This window comes from Phyllobates terribilis, unplaced genomic scaffold (genome assembly GCF_046119375.1).
Source record: "Phyllobates terribilis strain yellow unplaced genomic scaffold, ASM4611937v1 Scaffold_12__6_contigs__length_324123572, whole genome shotgun sequence".
NCBI classification, from domain to species: Eukaryota; Metazoa; Chordata; class Amphibia; order Anura; family Dendrobatidae; genus Phyllobates; species Phyllobates terribilis.
Window position 1 is genome coordinate 38,409,273 of NW_027362772.1, and position 25,864 is coordinate 38,435,136.

Below are 25,864 nucleotides of genomic sequence, written 5' to 3' on the forward strand. Positions count from 1 at the left end.
CAGGACTAGATTACTGAGGTGCAGGGATCCTCAGGAGGTAGGGGTTACGCTGGCGGCCTGGACCTCTGTACCTTTAACAGTACCTCCAGGTTGAGGGATTAGTCAGGGCCCCAGCTTAGGGTCAGCTTAGGCCCCCTACCTCCAGTATTCTGTGACAGTGACACATACATTGTATAATACTATATAACCCCATGTCTACGTAATAAAGTATGCCATTTTGCGTGGTTCAGTCTCTGAGTGAAGTTTTTCAACCAGATTAGCAAATTTGGTTAATTAGCTTCTTTGCATGCACTCGGACATCTTTAATTTGGAGGAGAGCAGTTACCTAGTGTATCTTAAATTGATGAAACCTCCACAAATGGTGCCGTGACTCGGATCACACTCGAGGGGACTGCATCGTTAAGCCGTATATTAAGACGTCACTAGGACGCGGGTGCGCGGGGTGTTCAGTGCTTCATTAAGTCGTAAAAGAATCAATTCAGTGCATGGTAGGGAGTGAAGGGACCTGTTACAATTCTACTTGTGTATCAGCTGCCTGGTCTGATCATAAGTCTAAGGGGACGGGATGACTTGAACCAAAATCATGGAAAAACTAAAGACATTGTGTCGCAGGGGTCGCTCGATCAGGAGTGACAGGACCCCAAAGATATAGTTGCTAGAAGAGAAGGAAGAAAATATGAAGAGAAAACCAAAAATGTAATGTCATTGTGTGGGTTGTATCCATGGAGTAGATTACAGTACGAGATGTTGAATGCAGCAATTTGTGAAAACAGGGGAAAACTGGAAGATAATGGGTTGTTGCAAAGTGCATACATGTGGAAAAAGGTTGCGCTGAGTTTATCGAAAGAAGGGTTTGTGGAAATTGAGGATAGGGATAACAAAGGGAACATAACTGGTTATTTCTATGTTAGAGAGATGCCTCCGCCACCACCCTATAATGGTGGCGCAATGAATTGTTGGGTGTGTTCTATTTGAGGCCAGCAGAATTCACTGTCAGCAGATTATTGTGTTGCATGTCACGCGCCCCGCCCAGGAGGCCCACCCCTTGCTACTACCCAAGCCACTCCTAGTGCCCCATCCTTATCCGTTATACCTATGTCCGCCCAAAGTTCCAACCCTTCCTGCAGCGGTCATGTTACTACACCCATTGCATCACAATGGTCTCTGACCAGATGTAAGTGGATGTGCTCCTTCCCAGTGGCACACACCCTTCCTGTAGTGTGCTTCCTTCCGCTGGTGGCCATCTTGGCACACCCAGAATACAGGCCACAATACACACTACACCCGGAACATCAACCGCAACATTTACTCTTATACCAGTGTGTCCGGTTGTCACTCCGGATGGTGCGTACTATGTCCCAAAAGACTATGTCCCTTTCTATCCTCATTTGCCTAGTGCCGAAGCTCTATTTAATAGTCCGGAGTTCGGGCAGGCACTTAACCGAAGGAGAAATACTATTGAACTGGACAAGCCGTGGGATGAAGAGGCAGCAGCACCAACACCACCATCAGCGTCCACACCAATAAGCGATCCAGAAGGTAAACCGGCTCGTGTGACATTTCGTACACCAATATAAGAATTCTCTCCAGATCAGGGGGATTCCCCTGTCACCCTTTCAGATGAATAATACCCACAGGTGTGGAAACCATTGACAGAAAGAATGATTTGGAAATCATCAACGGTACTAACAGCAGGTCTGGGGGATCTGGTAACACAGCCGGTGGATGCTATAGTTAATGCAGCAAACCCTAGATTACAACATAGGGGTGGAGTGGCTAAAGGCCCCGTCACACTAAGCGATATCGCTAGCGAGATCGCTGCTGTGTCACGGTTTTGGTGACTCACCAGCGACCTCACCAGCGATGTCGCTATGTGTGACACTTTGCAACGATCAGGCCCCTGCTGTGAGGTCGCTGATCGTTGCAAAGTGTCCTGGACCATTTTTTGGTCGTTGGCCTCCCACTGGCCAGCACACATCGCTGTGTGTGACCAGCGGGACCAACGATCTGGCTGGTAACCATGGTAAATATCGGGTTACTAGGGGCACGCGCACACTTAGTAACCCGCTGTTTACCATAGATACCACTCTGCTACGGTGAGCGGAGGCTCCAGCGCACCGTAGCAGAGTGGTATCCATGGTAAACAGCGGGTTTCTAGGGGCACACGCGCACTTAGTAACCCGATATTTACCATAGTTACCAGCCTGCTCCTGCTTAAGCAGCAGGCTGGTAACGGGAGCAGGACATCGTGGAACGATTCTTTCCACGATATCGCTGCTCCCCTCATCGCTGGCGAGCCTGCCTGTTTGACAGCTCACCAGCGATGTATTAGCGATGCAGCAACGATCCCTGACAGGTCGTATCGCTGTCGGGATCACAGCTGCATCACTTAGTGTGACGGGGCCTTAAGACTATTGTGCAAATAGTAACAGCATTGTACATTCTTCAGGACTGGTCCAGGCAACAGACCTGGCAGCCACCAGACCAGGGAGATTACCATGCAGGCTTATCATTCATGCAGTAGGTCCAGTGTATGATGAAGATCATCATGATCAGTGTGTGTCACAACTCAGAGCTACAATCAACAATATTCTGAACTATGCTGGAACAAGGAACCTTACTTCTATTGCTCTTCCTGCTATAAGTTCTGGAATGTATGAATTTCCTATGCAAGCTTGTGCCCAAACAATAGTCCAAGCTATACTGGAGTATAGAGGACTAACTATGTTGGAGGAGATAAGACTAATCAGCAATGACTATCATAAATCTCAAATTCTTACCTGAGCTGTGGAAAGTGCCACAGCTAGATCAGACCCACTCAGCCGCCAGATGATCTCAGAAGATAACCCAAATGAACTATTTCCTGGACAAACAAGTCCACCTCCTGTTGCTGTGTTGCCGTTATCTCCCTCAACATCTTCTCAGTCAGAATCTCCAGTACCAGATCACCATAATAGATATGTGGCATTCACACCCTCACAAGTTAATCAAGTTATTAGTCAACTACCTGACCCGGACAGACACCCTATGGCATTCTACTGAAGAATCAGACAAATTCAACAAACTTATTCAGCCACTTGGAAAGATCTTCATGAAATCACTAGCATTAAAGTGGGAGATGCCTTCTGGCCAATAATTCAAGTAGCTCTGAATGACAGCCAAGTGACAGACAAGGAGACTTATTAATCAGGAGGAACTTTTTGTCAACAACTTCAGCAATGAGCCAAGGAGTGGTTCACAGACTCATCTTCCAGTGTATCGTACTGTACTCAAGAATGAGGGGAGAATGTCGAAAAATTTTACACCAGAATCCATACTCTGTTCAAGGATCAAGGGGTCGATGAAGGTCAGAGGATCCAACAGAATCTGCTGGTCACTTCATTTGTTAGGGGACTCAGAGAGGAAATCTTAGCGAAGCTTACAGACTCCAGACCAGAATATGTGGACATGTCCTCGCGAAAGGTACTCCTCATTGCTAAAGCTATAGAGAAACAATTGAATGCTGTACCAATGCCTGCTCCAAGGCCTGCTCCAGAGCCTACTCCAGCACCTAGACTGACTCCTGTTCCTGCTCCTGCTCCAGCTGCTCTAGCAGTCTATCAACCTGCAGATAATCAACAAGAACAGTTGACATTTTCCCCAGGATACCCACAACAACTATACTGCACAACCCCACAATGGATGGGTCCTGCACAAATGTACAGAGGACCGAGTCTAAGACTAAGGGAACCAATCTGTCACCATTGTAACCAACCAGGTCATTTCAGAAGACGATGTCCAGAGAATAGAGGGGATCCTTTCTATGGCTCAATGCCACTCTCCTACAACCCGCAATTTGAAAGAATCATAGAATCATAGAATCATAGAATCATAGAATGGTAGAGTTGGAAGGGACCTCCTGGGTCATCTGGTCCAACTCCCTGCTCAAAGCAGGATTCACTAAATCATCTCAGACAGATGTCTGTCCAGCCTCTGTTTGAAGACGTCCATTGAAGGGGAACTCACCACCTCTCGTGGCAGCCTGTTCCACTCATTAATCACCCTAACTGTCAAAAAGTTTTTTCTAATATCTAATCTGTGTCTCCTCCCATTTAGTTTCATCCCGTTGCTTCTAGTCTTTCCCTGTGCAAATGAGAATAAAGATGATCCTTCTACAATGTGACAGCCCTTGACATATTTGTAGACAACTATTAAGTCTCCTCTCAGTCTTCTTTTTTGCAAGCTAAACATTCCCAAATCCTGCAACCGTTCCTCATAGGACATGGTTTGCAGACCAGTCACCATTCTGGTCGCTCTTCTCTGAACTTGTTCCAGTTTGTCGATGTCTTTTTTAAAATGTGGTGCCCAAAACTGTACACAGTATTCCAGATGAGGTCTGACCAAAGAGGAGTAAAGACCGATAATGACTTCACGTGATCTAGACTGTATGCTTCTGTTAATACATCCCAGAATTGTATTTGCCTTTTTTGCTGCTGCATCACACTGTTGACTCATGTTCAGTCTATGATCTATTAGTATACCTAAGTCTTTTTCACATGTACTGTTGCTTAGCTCTATTCCTCCCATTCTGTATATGCTTTTTTCATTTTTATTGCCCAGATGTAGTACTTTGCATTTTTCCCTGTTAAAAACCATTCTGTTGGTTGCTGCCCACTGCTCCAGTTTATTTAGGTCTTTTTGAATCCTCTCTCTCTCTTCTCTAGTATTAGCTATCCCTCCTAGCTTTGTGTCATCAGCAAATTTAATCAGTTTACCCTCAATTCCTTCATCTAAATCATTGATGAAGATGTTGAACAATACAGGTCCCAGGACAGAGCCCTGTGGTATCCCACTTGAGACATTCATCCAGCTGGATGTGAAGCCATTTACAACCACCCTTTGAGTCCGATCACTAAGCCAGTTATGAATCCACCTAACAGTTGCCTGGTCCATTGCATACTTGGTCATTTTTTCAATAAGGATGGTGTGAGATACTTTGTCAAATGCTTTGCTGAAGTCAAGATATACTATATCTACAGCATTTCCCTGATCCACCCAGTCAGTGATTCTGTCATAGAAGGAAATTAAGTTAGTCTGACATGACTTGTTAGTTACAAACCCATGCTGACTCTGGTTAATCACTTCATTCTTATCCAGGTACTTATATACATGATGTTTAATAATTTGTTCAAAGATCTTTCCTGGTATAGAAGTCAGACTCACTGGCCTATAGTTCCCTGGGTCCACCTTCTTCCCCTTTTTGAAGATAGGAACAACATTTGCTCTTCTCCAGTCTTCTGGGACTTCTCCTGTTCTCCAAGAATTTTCAAAGATTATGGAGAGTGGTTCTAAAATTTCTTCTACGATCTCCTTCAGTACTCTGGGGTGTAATTCATCTGGACCTGGAGACTTGAACTCATTTATGTTAGCTAAATATTCCCCACGAGATTCTCCATGCTACCAAGGGAATCCACGGTACTCCCGCCAAGAGTATAGACAGCCATCACGGCAGCCACCACATAGAGAGTATGAGACAATGCCAAAAGAACCTGTGCAGAATTACAGAGACCAGCCACCACAACAGATGTACCAAAATAACAGGGATCCACAATATCATGATGGCCCATATCCTCAGAACAACAACAGGGACCCAGCACGTCGGTTTGTGGGGGAAGACCTGAATTACCCTTCATAGGACAGTGGCAAATCCGTGCTCACCTTGACCTCAGTTGAAAACGTCCCCACTAAATCTGGACTGATTTCTACTGTCAAATAGATGTAGGGGACAGAACTTTACCTTTTCTAGTAGACAAGGGTGCAGCCAGAACAGTAATACAGTCAAGAGATTTACCCTATGAATTGCTTATATCTGATGATTTCCTTTCATGTGTGGGAGTGGATGGAAAACCACACTCATCCCGACTTACATTTCCATTGCCTATTGGGAAAGAACAGAAGTTGCTGGCCAGATTGCTCGTTTCAGGCACCTGCCCGCTTAATTTGTTGGGAGCAGATCTACTCCAGAAGTTAAATGCTCAGATATCATATGATGAGAATGGAATGCATCTAGATGTCTCTACTCCATTATCATTAGAGGAACAAACAAAGGTACATGCCCTCCCATTGTGTGTCATCCAATTTGCAATTTGCAACAACCGCCATACCACAGCATTATCTTGACTGCATACCACCTGAACTCTGGTCTCAAGGTCCTGATGATATAGGCCGGCTGCCTGTCCCGCCAGTCCAAGTTTTCCTGAAAGAAGGTGCACAGTTTCCCAGACTTCCACAGTACCAACTGAAAGCAGCCCGTCATTAGATTCCCAGATCCAAGAATTACTCAAGAATGGAGCATTAATTCCCTGTGTTTCTCCGGCTAATACTCCATTGTTTCCAGTGAAGAAGAAAACTGCAAGAGGAGAACTGGATAAATTTAGGATGGTGCAAGATCTGAGAGCTGTAAATGCAGTTACAATCCTGGAGACCCCAGTGGTGCCAAATGTACATACATTACTCAGTGAAATTCCCCCTGAGGCGACGCATTTTACAGTAATCGACTTGGCAAACGCCTTCTTCAGTGTGCCTCTGCATCCAGACTGCCAGTATCTTTTTGCTTTTACACACAGAGGAGTACAGTACACGTGGACCATTATGCCTCAAGGAGCTCAGAACTCTCCTCATTGGATAGAAAATGGGAAATTTTCAAAACAGTCCTACATAGTCACTGTAGAAGGTACATACCTTATGGGAATAAAAGGGCTAGGAATAGGAGGAAGCCAATGTGGCTAAATAAGGAAGTCAAGAGGGCAATGAAAAACAAAAAAAGGGCTTTCGGTAAACTTAAACAAGAAGGCAGCGAGGAAGCGCTAATATCTTACAGCGAAAAAAACAAAATCTGTAAGAAACAAATAAGAATAGCAAAAAAGGAGACAGAGAGACTAATTGCCAAGGAAAGTAAAACGAATCCCAAACTGTTCTTTAACTATATAAACAGTAAAAAGATTAAAACTGATGGAGTTGGCCCATTGAAAAATAACCTGGGTAAAATCATAAAGGGCGATGAGGGAAAAGCAAACCTACTCAATATCTTCTTCTCCACTGTTTTCACAAAAGAAAACAATTTATCGGAGAAAATGCAGAGTGATAAAGTAAACCCTCCGCTAAATATCTCCCACCTAACCCAGGAGGAAGTTCAGAAACGCCTAAATAATATCAAAATAGACAAGTCACCAGGCCCAGATGGCATACACCCCCGGGTACTAAAAGAATTAAGTAATGTGATAGACAGACCTCTGTATCTTATATTCAAGCACTCTTTATGGACAGGGACTGTCCCACTAGACTGGCGCCAAGCAAATGTGGTACCAATATTCAAAAAGGGGTCTAAAAGTGACCCTGGGAACTATAGACCAGTAAGCTTAACGTCTGTTGTGGGTAAATTGTTTGAAGGATTTCTTAGAGATGCTATTGTAGAATATCTTAATGATAATAACTGTCTAACTCCATATCAACATGGATTCATGAGGGATCGCTCCTGCCAAACAAACCTGATCGCCTTCTACGAGGAGGTGAGCTCACAGCTGGACCGGGGAGAGTCAGTGGATGTTGTATACCTTGACTTCTCCAAAGCGTTTGATACCGTGCCACACAAAAGGTTGGTATATGAAATGAGAATGCTTGGTCTGGGGATAATGTGTGCAAGTGGGTAAATAGCTGGCTGAGTGATAGAAAGCAGAGGGTGGTTATCAATGGAGTAAGCTCAGGGTGTGTCAGGGTTACAAGCGGGGTGCCTCAAGGGTCTGTCTTGGGCCCTATATTATTTAATATATTTATTAATGATCCAGTTGAAGGGTTGCATAGTAAAATAGCAATATTTGCAGATGATACTAAACTTTGTAAAGTAGTTAATACAGATGAGGATAGGGCACAGCTACAGGAGGATTTAGATAAATTGGGGAGTTGGGCCAAAAAATGGCAAATGGGGTTCAATGCCGATAAATGTAAGGTCATGCACATGGGAAAGAAAACAGCAGTCACCCATACATATTAAATGGGAAACCGTTGGGGAAATCTGACATGGAGAAGGACCTGGGTGTCTTGGTTAACAGCAAATTAAATTGGAGTGCCCAGTGTCAGGCAGCAGCTGCGAAGGCAAATAGAGTCATGGCATGCATCAGAAGAGGAATAGGGGCATATGATGAGAACATTGTTCTTCCTCTGTATAAAGCGCTGGTAAGGCCGCACTTAGAATATTGTGCACAGTTCTGTCCTCCGGTGCTCAGGAAAGACATATTGGAGCTAGAGAGGGTACAAAGGAGGGCGACTAAGGTAATAAAGGGAATGGAGGGACTAGAATACCCAGAGAGGTTGTCAAAATTAGGCCTATTTACGTTGGAAAATAGAAGGCTTAGGGGAGACCTCATAAACATGTATAAATACATCAGGGGGCAGTACAGAGACCTGGTTATACCAAGGATGGGGACAAAGACGAGGAGGCACACTATGCGTCTGGAGGAAAGGAGGTTCTTGCACCAGCATAGAAGGGGATTCTTTATGGTCAGAGCCGTGAGACTCTGGAACTCTCTGGGAGAGGAAGTGGTGATGTCCAACTCACTTAATGAGTTCAAGAGAGGCCTGGACGCCTTTCTTGAGAACAATAAAATTACATTTTATGCTTAGTGATAGTTAATTAATCCAGGGATTTAATCTGACTGCCAGATTGGAGTCGGGAAGTGAATTTTTCCTCAATGATGTAAATTGGCCTATACCGCATGGGTTTTTTTTGCTTTCCCCTGGATCAACGCTGCGGAATAGCTGCAGTGCACAAGAAATAGGCTGAACTGGATGGACGCTTGTCTTTTTTCGGCCTTATAAACTATGTAACTATGTAACTATCACTTCACACTGGCCTAAACTACCTGTCTCCAACCCTGGAAGAGTGAGAACCCTGAAGTCACATTGATGCAATATGTCGATGATCTACTCCTCTGTTGTCCCAATGACCAAACTTGCCACAGGTTCAGCTATTCTTTGTTCCAATTTCTGGCCACCATCGGATGCAAAGTTACTCTGTGAAAGCTACAATGGTGTTGTACCAAAGATGTGTTTTTGAGTCATTGCATATCCCTAGGTACCAAGCATCTCACTGAAGAGTTGAAATCTGCCATCCATGACATCCCATACCCAAGAACTGTCAAACAACTCCAAGCTTTCCTGGGAATGGTCTCATACTGCAGGCAGTGGATCCCTAATGCATCAGTTCTCATGCAACCTCTATGTGTTCGGGTCCACTCTTCTGAGCTTGACCTGCATTTTGACAAAGAAGCTGAGGATGTCATGGACCAGTTGAAAGAACTCATCATTTCAGCCCCTGCACTGGGGATTCCCAACTATGAATTGCCATTCTTTCTATTTGTCTCTGAAGCATGTGGCCATGCCTCAGGAGCTCTGGCACAAAAACATGGAGGCCACATGAGACCCATCGGATATTATTCCAGTAAATTGGATCCAGTGGAGCAAACAGCTCCAACATGCCTCAAAGCAGTGTTGGCAGCTACAGAACTCCTCCACAGAACAGCAGATGTTGTACTTGGCCATTCTACATCTATACTGGCCTCTCTTGATTTGAAAGCCATCCGTGCACAAACCCAGCACAACCATCTATCTATGCAACGTCGTGTCAGAATCCAATGTGAGCTCCTTTTACCGGTAAATATAGCTCTTTGGTGATGTACTGTCTTGAACCCCTCCACTCTGCTTCCTCTGTCAAGGGGGGACTGCACTGAAGACATAGGGGGACCTCAGAAGACCATGAATACCCTGATTCGAGTGACCATGATTGCCTTGAGGTCATGAAGGCAGAAAACTCTCACCTACCTACTGTCTCTGAACAGCCACTGCCTGAAGCGGATCTGATAATGTATACTGACGGATCCAGATACGCAGATGAATATGGAACTTACCATACCGGATATGCGGTGGTGTCCCCACCAACGGTTGTTTCTGCTGGACCACTGCAATTTTATATGTCAGCTCAAGAGGCCGAACTGTATGCTCTGACCGAAGCCTGCAAGTGCGCAGAGAGTCGAGTGGCCAATATCTACACAGATTCGAGGTACGGATTCAGGATTGCCCACAACTTTGGCTGATATGGGCCCTGAGGGGCTACAAGACAGCCAGTAGAGCTCCAATCCAGAATGCAGCGGCAGTGAGAAGTCTTCTAGAAGCTCTAAAGTTACATAGGCAAGTGGCTGTGATCAAAATTAAGGCTCATGGGAAACTGAATTCAGAGGAAGCCAAGGGGAATCATCTGGCTGACATTACAGCAAAAGCAGCAGCTATGGAACCAATATTTCCAGAGGAAGCAGAGGTGTCGGGGGGTACAGAAGTGTTTGTGCTCACCAGAAGTCAGAGACAACGAGGGGATGAGGAAGAAACGGGAATGAGAAATTTGGGGTTGGAAGAAGAAGAGGAGGAAGATGAAGAGGAACAAAGACTGGAAGAGAATCCGGCACACAGGACTTTAGTGGACCTGCAGAATGCTTTAACAGAATAAGAAAAACAAGGATGGATCAGACGGGGAGGAACGTTTTGTAATGATGGAATCTGGAGAGTGGGAAAAAGAATATGTCTGCCAAGAGAACTGTATCCCGCAGTGGTTCAGTGGGCTCATGGAAAGGTACATAGAGGGAAGAATCAGATGATCTCAGCTATCAATAAACTCTATATTACACCCGAGATCTCAGTTCTTGCTACAAACTATACTAGGAGCTGTGAGATTTGTAACACTTGTAATCCCGGAAGAACAGAACATGTATCAAAGAAGAAACTGGCAAAGTCACAGTATCCTTTCCAGAGAATCCAAATTGATCATATGCAATTACCCAAGAGTGAAAGATATGAATATGTTCTGGTGGTGGTGGATATGTTTTCCGGCTGGACAGAAGCATACCCAGTAGCCAACATGACCGCTAAAACTACAGTGAAATGACTTCTGGCAGAACTTATCTGCAGATTTGGGATTCCAGAAGTGATTGAAAGTGATCAAGGACCCGTCTTCACTGCAGACGTTACCAAATCAATCTGGGAGATGATTGGGGTGGATTTGGGCCTGCATATTCCTTATCATCCTCAAAATAGTGGCAAAGTTGAAAGGATGAATGGCACTTTGAAAAACAAAATTCTTAAAGCCAGTAAAGAATTGTCGCTTCCATGGCCGGAGGTGCTGCCTATTGCCCTATACTCAGTCTGAAATACCCCGAGACAACACACAGGGCTCACACCATATGAGATCTTGTTTGGGGGGCCACCTAGAATTGGTCGATATTACCCACAGCAGCTTAGTTCAGGGAATGATAAGCTAGTGAATTTTGTTGTCGGACTTGCTAAAGAGTTAAAACTAACACATGCTGCAGTGTACTCTACTATTCCAGAATAAGATCTTGAACCAGATACTCACAGCATCCAGGCTGGAGATTTAGTCTGGATAAAGAATCACGTGCGAGGCACACTGGATGCCAGATTTGAAGGGCCCTACCAAGTGTTGCTTATATCATCTATGGCTTAGAAGGTCGAAGGCCAAACATCATGGGTTCACGCATCCCATTGCAAGAAGGCGGTATCAGACCCACAACCCTGATGTTCCTTTTCCTGATGACGGTAGCTGGGGGGGAAGCCTCTGTTAAGGTAACACGTGCATTCCAAGCAATTATTACTAAAGAGAATGATATTCCAGTTTTCTGGCACAACACTTCCTTGAATGTGGTGACTTTCCAATTTGATTACTGTGGGATAGTAACTTGTAGTGGGCATGAGAGATTGAGTAGTGACTGGTTAAGAGCTTTGTGGGTGTACTCTGACCAATATATCTGTGTCATTGGCAATTACTGGGGACAAAAATGTGATTACTGGGGTGCTGTTGTGTGGAACACAGGTGACAACGACTGGGGATACAAACCACAATCTGCTAAGGACAAAAAGAAAAATAACAGGAAATCTTTGCTTGACCGTTTCAAACTACTAAAAAGACCATTTAAACCTGGGTGTAGGGCTATAGGTACATGTAATGGGTTGATTATCACCATAAAGAACCCTACAGAGCAAGATGGAGGAATATATATATTAGAATCCTGGAGTGAAGGAAGGATGGGAGGTATGGGAAAGTTCAAATTGGCCAGTATTTCTAACAAAGTGTGTCCAAAGATAAACCCAGTAGCCCCTCGGCACCACAGGATGGAAGGTATGGTAGCCATAGCCAATCCCACTTATGAGGATACCCTAACCATAGAAACGGGATTTTCAGATCATAACTGGCGGTTAGAATGGATGAAGTATACAGCAACCCAACGTAACTTTAGTGATTGTTATTTATGTTCAAAGGCCAGGCCACATTTGTACAGTCCCTCTAATTTTCCCAGAGGAGGTGCAAAGATGTCTCTTGGACATGTATACTAACAGGACTTCAAATTCTAGTGTCTGCATCCCCTGGAGAACGAAATATTTCATTACCACCGGAATATCAAGCCCCGGAAAGGAAATAGTCATCTACCCAGGAAATTACACTTGTTTCCAAAATACCCGGGGAAGTGGGAATTTCTTAGGGAATTTTACACAAGTTTACTGTGGGAATTACAGTACTATAGAGGGTACAGAGGCCCATGACCAGAAACAATCTCTGAGTGACGTGTGCTGAATTTGTGGTGACATGAAGATTAGGACTAGACTGGAGGGCAAATGGACTGGGGAATGTGCCTTAACTAAAGCAATAATGTCTGTTTACCTTATATCTGAGTCCCAGGAATCCAAAGAGAAAATTAAGGCTGAGTTTGCAGGTACATATAGGGCCAAGAGAGAAGTTAACCCCAAAGGCAGTTTTGACCCACATATATATATTGATGTTCTCGGAGTGCCTAGGGGGGTGCCAGACGAATTCAAGGCCCGAGACCAAGTGAAGGCAGTATTTGAGCCCATAATACCCGTAATAACCATTAACAAGAACGTACAGTAGATTGGATAAATGACATGTATTATAACAAAGATTTGTCAATTACACCAAAGATGCCTTACAAGGGATAGCTGACCAACTAGCACCCACATCTACCATGGCCTTCCAAAACAGAATAGCTCTGGATGTGTTACTTGCAGAAAATGTAGGGGTATGCAAAATGATAGGTGAGTATTGTTGTACGTATATCCCAGACAATACCGGCCCCACAGGGAAAGTTACTAAGGCTCTCAAAAAATTGACAGATTTAAGTGAAGAACTGGAAAGGAATTCAGGTGTAACTGATTCCTGGGATAAATATTTTTCTTGGATGAGAGATTGGAAGAGTTGGTTAATCCAAGGGGGAATTATTTTACTAAGTGTGATAATTCTAATTAGTGTATTGCTGATCTGTGTGATTCCCTGTGTCAAGAGGTTAATTGCCAAAACAGTAAATGCAGCAGTACCTGTCAGCATCTTGTACGAAGAATCTAATGAAGAGGCCTATGAACAAACAGTTCCCCTTAGAACAAAGGTGTTGTACCAGAGAGATTACCAGAAGTAAATTGGTTTGTAAAGTTAATATCCATATTTCTGTGTTAGGGGTGGCCCTCGATTACCCAGTCACTAGATCTTTTAGGGTCTCCTTCCCTTTCCTGTAGGTCTTCGTTTTAGTTAGATTTAGGAAACGTTGGTGGGTCCGTCTAAAAGGGACGGGGCGCCCGCCACATCGTAGGGTTCCAGAATAGTCCTAACATAGGGTCAATTCCTTCTCCCCCTTTGATTTTTAGCATATGGATATTAAAAACAAATAATTGATTTTAGGGGGTCTGTCAAGGTAAAATATATACTATAGAAAATCAATTAGTTTCTTTTAATAGATTACCTAATCAGTGTGAATTAATATAGAGATGATGGAATAATCTATGTGTATGTATGTATGCAAATGTGTATATGCACATGGATTATGTTAATAGTTAATGAATATATAACTAACAGTTTCTGTTCTTATTGTAGACATGAACAAACAACTAAATGATTTCCTGGGAATGATGCATGCATGTGCATGGCTGATAACAGAGAGATTCATGTCGAGTTGGCAAAGATGGCGCTGAGAGGCGAACTGACCCTCACCATCGGAATTCCTAAGGCGATACTGAGGCCAAGAGATACATGGATGAGCAAATTGCAGTGTGCTGAGTTATCAGAAGGAGCAATGAATTTTACTAATCCCACCTAGAAATAGAATACTGTACAGTATAACCCCATGTCTACGTAATAAAGTATGCCATTTTGCGTGGTTCAGTCTCTGAGTGAAGTTTTTCAACCAGATTAGCACATTTGGTTAATTAGCTTCTTTACATGCACTCGGACATCTTTAATTGGGAGGAAAGCTGTTTCCTAGTGTATCTTAAATTGGTGAAACCTCCACACAGTCACTGTGTACATATATAACATTACTGATCCTGTACTAATACTGAGTTACCTCCGGTATTATACCGCAGAGCTGCACTCATTATTCTGCTGGTGCAGTCACTGTGTACATACATTACATTACTGATCCTGTACTGATCCTGAGTTACATCCTGTATTATACTCCAGAGCTGCACTCATTATTCTGCTGGTACAGTCACTGTGTACATACATTACATTACTGATCCTGTTCTGATCCTGAGTTACATCCTGTATTATACTCCAGAGCTGCACTCACTATTCTGCTGGTGCAGTCACTGTGTACATACATTATATTACTGATCTTGAGTTACATCCTGTATTATACTCCAGAGCTGCACTCACTATTCTGCTGGTGCAGTCACTGTGTACATACATTAAATTACTTATCACTTGAGAATAACAAACTGTGACTCAACATTTTTTATAGATTGTTTTTTTATAGTGAATAACAATGTTCTAGAGATAACATTCACTTTTATTTACAGAGAACGTAAATAAATGTATACAAAATATTCCCTTTTTATTGTGGATTGTGTAGATTGGAATCATTCTTTGTGTATTCGATTATTATTTACACTGTTTCTATAGGTAGTGGATTAACAAAAATATAAATAAAAAATAAATAAGAAATAGATTCATTATTAAAGAAGCACCCCTTTTACAATTTTTATTCTGTTAACCCCTTCACTCCGCGGCCCTTTTCCGTTTTTGCACTTTAGTTTTTTGCTCCAATTTTTCCCAGAGCTATAATTTTTTTATTTTTCGGTCAATATAGCAGTCTGAGGGCTTGTTTTTTGTGGGAAAAGTTGTACTTTGGTTTTACCATATCATGGAAAACGGGGAAAAATTTCAAAGTGAGGTGAAATTGCAAAAAAATTGCAATTTCATAATTGTTTTTATTTTTTTTTTCCATGATCATTAAATGCTAAAACTGACCTGCCATTATGATTCCCCAGGTCATTATGAGTTCGTAGACACCAAACATGTATAGGTTCTTTTTTATTTAAATGTTAAAAAAAATCCAAAGTTTGATAAAAAAAAGGCGCAATTTTCCAAGACCTGTAGCGTCTCCATTTTTCAGGATCTGGGGCCAGGTGAGGGCTTATTTTTTGCCGGCTGAGCTGACATTTTTACTAATACTATTTTGGGGTAGATATGATGTTTTGATTGCCTGTTATTGCATTTTATTACAATGTTGCAGCGACCAAAATAAAATAATTATGGTGTTTTGATTTTTTTTCTCGTTGCGCCATTTACCGATTGGATTAATTCTTTTTATATATTGATAGATTGGGCGATTCTGAATCCGGCGATACCAAATATGTGTATACAGTATTTGATTTCTTTTTTTATGGTTTGATTTTGAATGGGGCAAAAGGGGGGTGATTTGAACCTTTATATTTTTTTTTATATTTTTAAAACCTTTTTTTTTCTATTTTTCATATGCGTCAATAGTCTCCATGGGAGACTTGAAGCTGCGATCTTCTGATCTTCTGATCGCCTGTGTTACAGCCCTGCTATGTGTAACAGAAGTGCTCATCTGCTTTGAACTCCAACTGCTGGGCGGTGCTCACAGCAGATCGGCAATGACAACCGCAGGGGTGTCCTGCAGACCCCAGTTTGTCAAGCCAATCCATCGGCCACCTGCAGTCATGTGACACGGGCGCCGATGGGCGGAGTCAGTGACACGCTCCCGGTGCGGCGATGTTACATGCCACTGCCAGTGGCATTTAACATGTTAACAGCACTGGGTGGATCGCAATTCAATCTGCAGCTGCTAGGTTCACATGTCAGCTAATCAGATCACTTGTCATGTTCCCAGAAAGGTGCGAGCTCAGCGCCGGAGCCCACATCAAAGGGGTAGACACAACATGCATATACATAAAAGGAGCATGTCGTGAAGGGGTTAAATATTGTAATCATCATATTATATAGCACTGTGTGCTTACAATTGCTCATTTTCTCTTTCTACCCAGCTAGTTATTCTCTTTTCCATTAGGTCTATGACATCACATGATTAAAAACTGAGTAGCTGAATTCTTCTAAGCTCTATGTAGAAACAGGAGGTCAATTTTCCCTGTATGAGTCACCAGTCACTGCAAACGTTAATGGCAGGGGGAGGAGTGAACCAGCTGGGTTAAGAGTTGAAGAAGGGGATGATTTTTGCAGGGAGAAGAGACTTCCTGTTTCTACATAGAGCAGAGAAAAGAGAAGAATTAGCTGGGTAGAAAGGCAAAATGAGCAATTGTAAGTGCACAGTGCTGTATAATATGTTGACTGCAATATTTTAAGAGATTAAAAATGTTGATGGAAGGAGGAAGAGGAGTGCTTCTTTAACAGCCACAGATAGCTAGTTTATATGTAGAAGCAGATGAAGATTTACAGTATGTGACCTACTAAAATAAAAGTGTTTCCTTCCGTCTATTAGATCACATCTAAGTTTCTATTTTCTGGAGAGCCTTAATTAAGATGGTCCATGATTGTGAAATCAAAATTGTGTTTCCTTAAAGTAAACTACTAATGTGTTTTAGCTAAACAAGTGTCATCTTCTATGACATCACAAGCGAGTTAAAGTTAGATAAACAGCTGTGACATCACAAGTAGATTTCAGACAAGTAATATGCTGTTTACACCACTAATGTATTTCCATCAGGTACAATAAGTTGCTGTGACATCACAAGTAAGTTCCCAAAATGTAGGAGTCAGTGACATCATAAATTTTAGTCCGGTGACATTATGTGACATCACTATTTTAGATCTCTTAGATAACTTGCTGAGACATCACAAATGAGTTTAAGTCCAGTGACATTCTGTGACATCACGATTGTAGATTACTTGGGTAGGCTGTTGTGACATCACAATTTTTAGTCCGGTGACATTCTGTGACATCATAGCTGTAGATCTCTTAGTTAACCTGCTGTGACATCACAAGTCAGTTTCCGTCCAGTGACATTCTGTGACATCCCGACTGTAGACCACTTAGGAAGGCTTCTGAGACATCACAAGTTTTGGTCCAGTGACATTTTGTGACATCACAACTGTAGATCACTTAGTTAAGCTGCTGTGACATCACAATTAGTTTCGGACAGGTCAGCTTAAATGTACCACCAAATTAGTTGGGGCCAATTTACTGTTCTTGCAGATGGCCCCCCCAGTTTTTGGTATCCTCTCTTGTTTAAAAGCTACTTTTTTATTTGTGCATATACGGTTTCAATGTGTTTTGGCGCATTTGTAGGTTTCAGCTTTGAAAAATCAATGGATGTATAATGTATGTCATCAAAGTTCATGTATACGGAGGAGTCGTTGTCTCCCGGTTCAGAGTAGACTGAATTAGTCCCAGGCTCTTTAGTTTGGTTTCCCTACAATAAAGACAAGATATAATTAAAATTCAGTTGTAAGCATGTCCATTCAACATCTATCATTGACATGGTTCCAGTATAAGAACCAGACAACCCCTTTCGAAGAATAAAATGGGAGGGTTTCTTTAAGTTAATGAATGAGATGAAGAGCTTTTTGGTTTATCTTTATTGTTTGTTGGAGATCTTGTAGGAAAAGGTCGGAGTAATCAATGTGACAAATTACAGTTGGGTAGATTAGGACAGTTCGGTAGAAGAGGTCGTATTCTGGAAATGTTATGCAAATTGAGATTCTGATTTGACTTTTATCCTAAGTCATATTGCGCGACTAGTTAAAGGGTTGATTGTGACTTGTAGGATTGCTGCTTCCAATAGGTGGAGCTATAGAGTACAAGTCCTCTTTTTCTCTGAAGAGGCAATTTGCATATGTAGACTTGACGTTTTAAGTAAAAACAAACAGTTCAATAAATAGGCAAGCAAACCATCAAGACAAAGATGATTTATTCCCTCACACACCAGAACCATAAATATACTGCAGCAAATATAAACGTACTAAGACATCAGCCCTTCCAATCCTGCACTAGGAAGGTATGCAAAGAATATAGTGAGGATGAGACAAGCTGGAGTATTTATAGAGAAAACCCTGTTAAAGAATTTGTAATCCCTACTAGTGATGAGCGAGCATGCTCGCCACTGCTCGGCACTCGCCCGAGCATCTCAGTACTCGAGATGCTCGGAGCTCGCCGAGTACTTTCGAGATGCTCGGGCGGGAGCTCAGGTCCCTACCCATCCTTCATGTTTGGCACTATTGAGAGCACCAATCATGCAGGGATTGTCTGCCACTCACTGTAATGTCACAGCCATGGTGGTTGTGGTATTACAGTGATTGCCCAAATCGATGGGAACAATGCTCACAGTGAAACATGAAAAGCCGGCAATTCCTCAGCAGTATACACCGGTACCCGACAATTTAGAACAGAAAGAATAGAGCATCACAAACAGATTAGATAGATAGAAACATGTCAGTCACATATATAATAAGTACAGTGACAGTGTTGGTTACTGTACTTGTTATTTAGTGTTAAAATAAAGGATTTATTTAAAAAAAATAATAGTGTTTTCATGCACCCGTCTCTTTAAAAAAGCCGGCCGGCAATTCATCAGCAGCATACATCTGTACCCTACAATTTAGAACAGAAAGAATAGAGCATCACACATAGATTAGATAGATAGAAACATGTCAGTCACATATATAATAAGTACAGTAACAGTTTTGGTTACTGTACTTGTCATTTAGTGTTAAAATAAAGGATTTATTAAAAAAAAAATTGGCGTTGGATCCCCCGTAATTTTAGTCTCTAGTGGAGATTAAGCAGACGGCTGGGCAACTGTAGTCTAATGCTGATTGGCTGCAATGTAGCCAATCAGCGTTAGTTTTCTTTGTGCGACCTCACAACACAGCTCAGTCAAGGAACTGTGCTGTGATTGGTCAGATGCCCTGCCCAAGTAAAGCAGCACAGCCGTATTGGAGCAGGAACAGAGGGACATTGAAGACTGCAGTATGAGCAAGTAAATAAAATATATGATACCTCCAGCCACTACCATTAAATGCGCTGAGACAGTTAAGGGAGAAGGCCCCTCATGCAATCTAGATGGGGCCCACAGGAAATTTGTAATTTCCTGTGGGCATACTCCCCCACTGTGTCACATCTAATTTCCTGTGGGCCGCCCTTCCCCCACTGTGACACCTGTAATTTTCTGAGGGCCATTCTTACCCCACTGTGTCACCTGGAATTTTCTGTGGGCCCCCCTTCCCTCACTGTGTCACCTGTAATTTCCAGTGGGCCCCCCTTCCCACACTGGGTCACCTTTAATTTCCTGTGGGCCCTCGTTCCCCCACTGTGTCACCTGTAATTTTCTATGGGCCCCTCCCCTACTGTATTACCTGTAATTTCCTGTGGGCCCCCCTTCCCCCACTGTGTCAATCACCTCTAATTTCTTGTGGGTCCCCTGCCCCGCTGAGCAGGCCCACAGGAAATTACAGGTGACACAGTGGGGGAGGGGGCCCACAGGTATTTAACCTCTTCACAACATCCGCCTTACATGTATGGCGCGTGATAAATGCCACTTTAATCTGACAGTGGCATTTAACATGTGCCAACATGCGTGCGTATCATTCTCTTGCACATCGGCGCGCCCATGACGTGATTGCCGGTTGAAAAATGGGTTGTAATTAGTGTTGAGCCACCCCCGTAGTGTTCGAGTTCGGTTCGGTTCGTCGAACACCCGTGTGTTCGCCGAACTGTTCGTCGAACTGTTCGTCGAACACCTTCGAACACCGTTAAAACCAATGACAGGCAAACAAAAAAAAATAGAAACACATAGAAAACACCTTCAAAGGTGTCCAAAAGCTGACAAACTGCTCAGAAGACACAACTAACACATGGAAAAGTGACAAGTACATATAGTCATGCGAAAAGAAAAGAGGTGGAGGAGTAAAAGGAGGGGGAGACACAGATATAGGCATGTCATGCCCTTCTAAAATCCAAAAAGTGAAAAGCCGACACGGCCAGTCCGTTCCTGCCTGTGCCACCTCTGTGTCGCCGGGTTTGTGCCAGAGCCGCGGTGGACCCTGACGGCCAGCCCCCCTATCCCAATACTGGTGCCTGTCCGCCGGTGGGTCGAGGCCCCCCACGGTGGGGGGGGGGAGTAACATCTGCAGAAGAAAGACCATCTTCCAGCCAAACTAAGATGTCGACTTCTTTTCGTGGACAATGTGATACGATCCCATTCTTACGGACACGCCCATCGCTACAAATTCTAGATGAGGCACAAAAACAGCAGGTGCTTCAACGGATATCAAGTGCTCCTTCAAGTGGGCTCTCCATCACCTCAATTTCAACATCACAAATACTCCAGTCCTCAGAGGTGTCACCCCAATCGCACTTGCTTCCTCACAGCTCCCAAGTCTCCAGCTGCCCATCTGAGTATGGGGTAACACAGATGGCTGAGTCTGCCCAGCTGTTTACTCATACTATAGCCTGGGAAACGGAGGTCTGCTCCAGAGCTTCTGTTAATCCAGATGAGGAAATGATCTGATCCGATGCCCAGAATCTTTATAAGTTGGATCCAGGACCAGATGAAGAAGGTTCTGAGCATAATGTAGACCCTTGTTCCCAAACTGTAACTCCTGTTGGTGGAGACAATGATGAAGACGATGATGAGACTCAAATACCTGATTGGAGCGACAACTTGACTTTTCGGTCAGGGCAGGAAGAGGTTGGCACTGAGGGCGACGGGTGTGATAACACACAGGGTGATGATGACGAGGTTGGAGATCCCACTTACTGTCAACCCACAGTCAGACAGTCGATGAGGTCAGCAGAGGAGGTGGAGGAGGATGTGACTAGCCCTGGGGATGGGGATGAATCGGTACCCGGGCATTTGCCTGGCCTTGGGGATGTCGCGGTGGTCGGCTCCCTGGCCCGTACCCTGGGGTCTCTCTTTAAAAGGGTGGATAATTGTTAATTTTATAAGAGTTCATGACGCCACCTGTGGTATCTGGTGACAAGCACCAGCGCTGCAGCAGTCCACTGAGGCCGGTGATAAGGCAGCTCGATGGTATAGCTCCCCACAGGTGGAGCTAGGTCTCAGGGCAGCGTATGCAGGGGGAATGCAGGACAGGCGAGACCCAGCTGGGTCAGAGCAAGAACGGGAACGGACACGGTAGTCACTTCAGTACCTTTTACTGGTGGAAATTCAGGCACATCCCGGAGCACTGTAGGGTGAAGGGTGCATATCAGGATCCTCCCCAATGAGCGGGTGTAGGGCCTCCTGTTTCTTGCCTCTGCGTAGTAAGTTTCTGACCTGCCTGGAGCTAGGCCTAACTTTGTCTCTGTTCTGCGCTGGCTGACCTTGTGGTAGGGCCTTCTCTTGCAGTTCACGCTCCCAGTATGCGGGGCCTAAGCGTCTCCTGGCTCTGTTACATATCAGCACCTTAGCGATCCTGGGACTTGTAGTTCTCCAGGGATTCCGGTTATGCCTTACTGGGTCATAGAGATACCGGTAAGCTCGGATCCTGTGTCCGGTAAATGCTTCGGGGTGAGCTGGTTAAGCTCCTCTGCCCCTTATGTACTAACTCGCCACTCGCCTTCGGCCTACTCGGGCCCTCACTAGGCTATACACACTAACGGCAGCTTGCCGCGCTTCACTGATCTTACGGCACCGGCACACCTTAAGCTCTATCTGGGCTCCCTGAACCTAGCAAGCAGGAGCCTCGTGCTCCACTGCTGAACTATTAACTGCGTTCTCTAGACTAGACTGAGCTCCACTGCAGACTGACCTCTCTTAGGCTTCTCTACTGCAGGAACTCTTCAGAGGAACTGAACTGCCTAGCTCCATCTTCCCTATTTATATCCCTAACGGGCTCCCTCTGCTGGTCTGAGGTGGAAGGTGGAGATGTGTGAATGTTTATGGGGGCCTCTTGTGGAGGATTCCATCAATGCACTCTTGTAGGATCTGTGATACCAAGCGCAGCGGGGCATCACAGATGCTATTGACGACGAGGTTAGGTTGCGCCTTCCTGAACAGAGACGGAGTACTGGAAGCACGTCAACAACTGCATCCTCAACCACAACTCTGCCTCTGACCACAAGTCGTAGTGGCTCTTCAGGTCACATGGGCTCTAAGCCTTGCATAGCCTGGGCATTTATTCAGATCGAAAAGGATGACCCAACTCGTGTTATCTGTAATATTTGTCAGCAAAAGCTAAGTAGAGGCCAAAAAATACATAGTTTGAGTACTTCATGCATGTACCGTCACATGGATATGAAGCATAAGTTGCAGTGGGAAGCTCACTGTGCTACAATGCGGCCTAGCCGGCTGGGCCAACCACCGTCTGCCCCATCTTGTGCATCCGCAGCCTCTTCATCCTCTGTGACTGGGGGGACAGCAGTCACACATGTTTTTGGACGCAGACCTGCCACCTCTTTACCCGCAACAGCCAGTGTGATTGGCAGGTCGTCAGTTCATTGGGAAGTGGAAACACCTGCTAGTGTTGAGCGCTCTCCGACATCGAGAGCACCACCTTTGGATCAAGGCAACCTAACATGTCCGCCTGCATCTTCCTCACAGACCGGCAGTTGCCGGGGACACCCTACTCAACACCGTCTAAGCACAACAGCCAGCCCTCGGTCCCTCAGATGTGGAAAAGTAAAAGACCATTTCCTCTTAGCCATGAGAAAGCTAAGAGGTTGAATTTCACCATCTGCAAGCTGTTGGCTACAGAAATGCTGCCTTTCCACCTGGAGGACACAGAGGATTTTCAAGACCTTATGTCCGTCACAGTGCCCCAGTACCAGATGCCCAGTCGGCACTACTTCTCAAAGAAAGGTGTGCCTGCGTTCCACTAGCATGTCGCACACAACATCACCGCTTCTTTGAGAAACTCTGTGTGTGACAGGGTGCACTTCACCACAGACACTTGGACGAGAAGGCATGGACAGGGGCGTTACATGTCGCTGACTGGGCACTGGGTAACTATGGTGACAGCAGGACAAGGGGCTGCTGTCCAAGTCTTACCGTCCCCACGAGTTGTGTATTAATCCTCTTTATCTCGAACTTCCTCCACTGCTTCTGCCTCCTCAATCTCCTCTTGGTCCTCCACCTGCACCCAAAGCCTGTCTGGTAATGCCACCTGCTTTCTAACTGCGCAGAAGGAATCCTGCACACCTCCTTACTATGCTGGCAGCAGGGCTCAACGCATCAGTGTTTACTTTGAAATGTCTGGGAAATGTGAGTCACACAGCTGAGGAGTTTTGGTCAGCTCTGGAGACCCAGTTTCATGAAAATTTGTCTCCACTGGACCTGCAACCAGGGAAGGCCATGTGCGACAATGCTGCAAACCTGGGTGCGGCACTTCGCCGGGGCAATGTCACACATGTGCCTTGTATGGCTCACGTGTTGAACCTGGTTGTCCAGCAATTTTTAGCCCACTATCCCGGACCAGATGGCCTTCTGCAGAGTGCACGGTCGCTGTGTGCTCACTTCCGCCGTTTGCATCCCGCAGTTCAACGACTTACATCTCTACAGAAGTCGTTGGGCCTGCCAGTTCACCGGCTGAAATGCCGACACGGTGGAATTCAACTCTGCACATGTTGCAGCGACTGTGGCAGCACCGACAAGCCCTGGTGCAATACGTTCTGACGTATAGCCTGGGCCAATGAGATCCAGAGGTGGGGCAAATCACGCTGGAGGAGTGGTCTCAGATCAGGGACCTATGCACCCTTCTGCACAGTCTTGAAATGGCGACGAAGATGTTTAGTGCTGACGATGCTATTATCAGCATGACTATTACGGTGATTTACATGCTGGAGCACATGTTAAACAGAATTCGGAGTCAGGTGGTGGGACAAGAGGAGGTGGAGGAAGTAGAGGAGGAGTCGTATGCGGAAGGGATAACATCTCCAAGGTCCAGACGGTTGGCAGCACCAAGGCGGCAGGCATGGGAGGGTGGGGGAGAGGGATTAACCAGGGCGCATGGTAGCAGCCAAACTGTTGAGGAAGGTGCAGGAGCCGAGGAAGAAGTGGAGGACGAACTGGCAGTGGGCATGGAAGACTCATCAGATGAGGGAGACCTTGATCACATTTCTGTTGTGCGAGGTTGGAGGGAGAGGGCAGAGGAAGGAAGCATGATTCTTACCTCGCTACCAACACAACAAGGACTTGGTCCTTCTGGATGCGCAAGACACATGAGTGCCTTCTTGCTGCACTACCTGCAACATGACCCCCGGATTGTCAGAATTCGAAGTAATCCCGACTACTGGGTTGCCACACTCTTAGATCCCCGGTACAAAAGTATATTTGCCGAAAATAATTCCTGCCATAAAAGGTATTGACGAATGCAGGAGTATCTGTTGCAGAATCTTACATGTGCTTTTCCACAAAACAGTAGTGGTGCACGTAGTGAATCTCACAGTTCTAGCTTGCCAACGGTGGGACTGTCGAGTCTTAATCACTCAAACAGTAACAGTAACACAGTATCTGCTGGTAACAGCAATTTTGTGGAATCGTTTCACCACTTTTTTAGACCATCCTTTGCAAGGCCACAGGAGACAAGAAGTCTGACACATAGTCAATGCCTAGAGAGGATGGTACAGGAGAATCTCCAAGTGAACATCGAAGCCATGACTGTGTCACTGGACCCTTGCTCATTTTGGTATTCCAATCTTGAAAAATCGCCGGAGCTCGCCACTCACGCCTTGGAGATCTTGCCATGCAGCCAGCGTTCTCTCTGAACGTGTGTTCAGCGCTGCTGGTGGTGTGCTGACAGATAAGCGCACGCGGCTGTCCACTGAGAATGTAGACAGACTCACGTTCATAAAGATGATCAAATCATGGATTCGCAAGGACATTTCTACCCCTGTGTCATCCTTGGGAGACTAAAAGCTTGGGGATTTGGTAAAATCACCTCACCAACTGTTTTAAGCAACAGTGGGGCAATTGATGCCACTTAACCCTAGAACGCATAACCATAAAAATCTACACTTTCACATACCTGGGGCCCTTTAGGCCCGTGTGCAAATAACATGGAATAACTCAAACTCAAATGACAAACAACTATATACATGAAGAATACCTAGAGTTTCAAAATTCTAACTAAAGCAATCTTGCAGAAAATAGAAAACAATTAACTGGGCGGGCCTGCAAGGCCACAGGTATGTGTTCTAGGGTTAAGTGGTGTCTGTGCCACAATTTTGGGAGTCCCCTTGCTGTGTCTTACGTGACGTTGGCATCGTCAATTCCAGGTGGGTTGGGTCGCACCCCCCCCTTTTAACTGTAAGAAACTACATACACTATGGCTTGGGGTAACACAGATGGTTGAGTCTGAAGAGCTGTTTACTCAGAGGTCTGCTCCAAATCTTCAGTGTCTGCTAGTCAGCGTAGAATTTTTAACTGCATCTAGCCTAGGCAATACTTTGGGCGTAGTAGCCCAGCTGCGAAGCAAGCTGCACCGCCTGTGTATCTAATAAGAATTTTTAAATTAATCTAGCCTAGGCAGACTGTGGGGACCCCCAACCAAACCCAGATGCTC

The 25,864-nt window shown here is 44.7% G+C and overlaps 1 protein-coding gene across 2 annotated transcripts in view; it reads right to left on the reverse strand.

The window, feature by feature from the left end:
- Positions 1–14,850: 14,850 nt before the first annotated feature.
- Positions 14,851–25,864, reverse strand: part of LOC141172004 (sialic acid-binding Ig-like lectin 13) — a 146,722-nt gene continuing 135,708 nt past the window's right edge. The window contains exon 10 of one of the 2 annotated variants that reach the window (XM_073655767.1): positions 14,851–17,775. In XM_073655767.1, coding sequence (XP_073511868.1) covers positions 17,599–17,775 — 177 coding nt within the window. In that variant the 3' untranslated portion in view covers positions 14,851–17,598. The remainder of the gene's footprint in view (positions 17,776–25,864) is intronic. The other variant, XM_073655766.1, reaches the window with a different exon arrangement.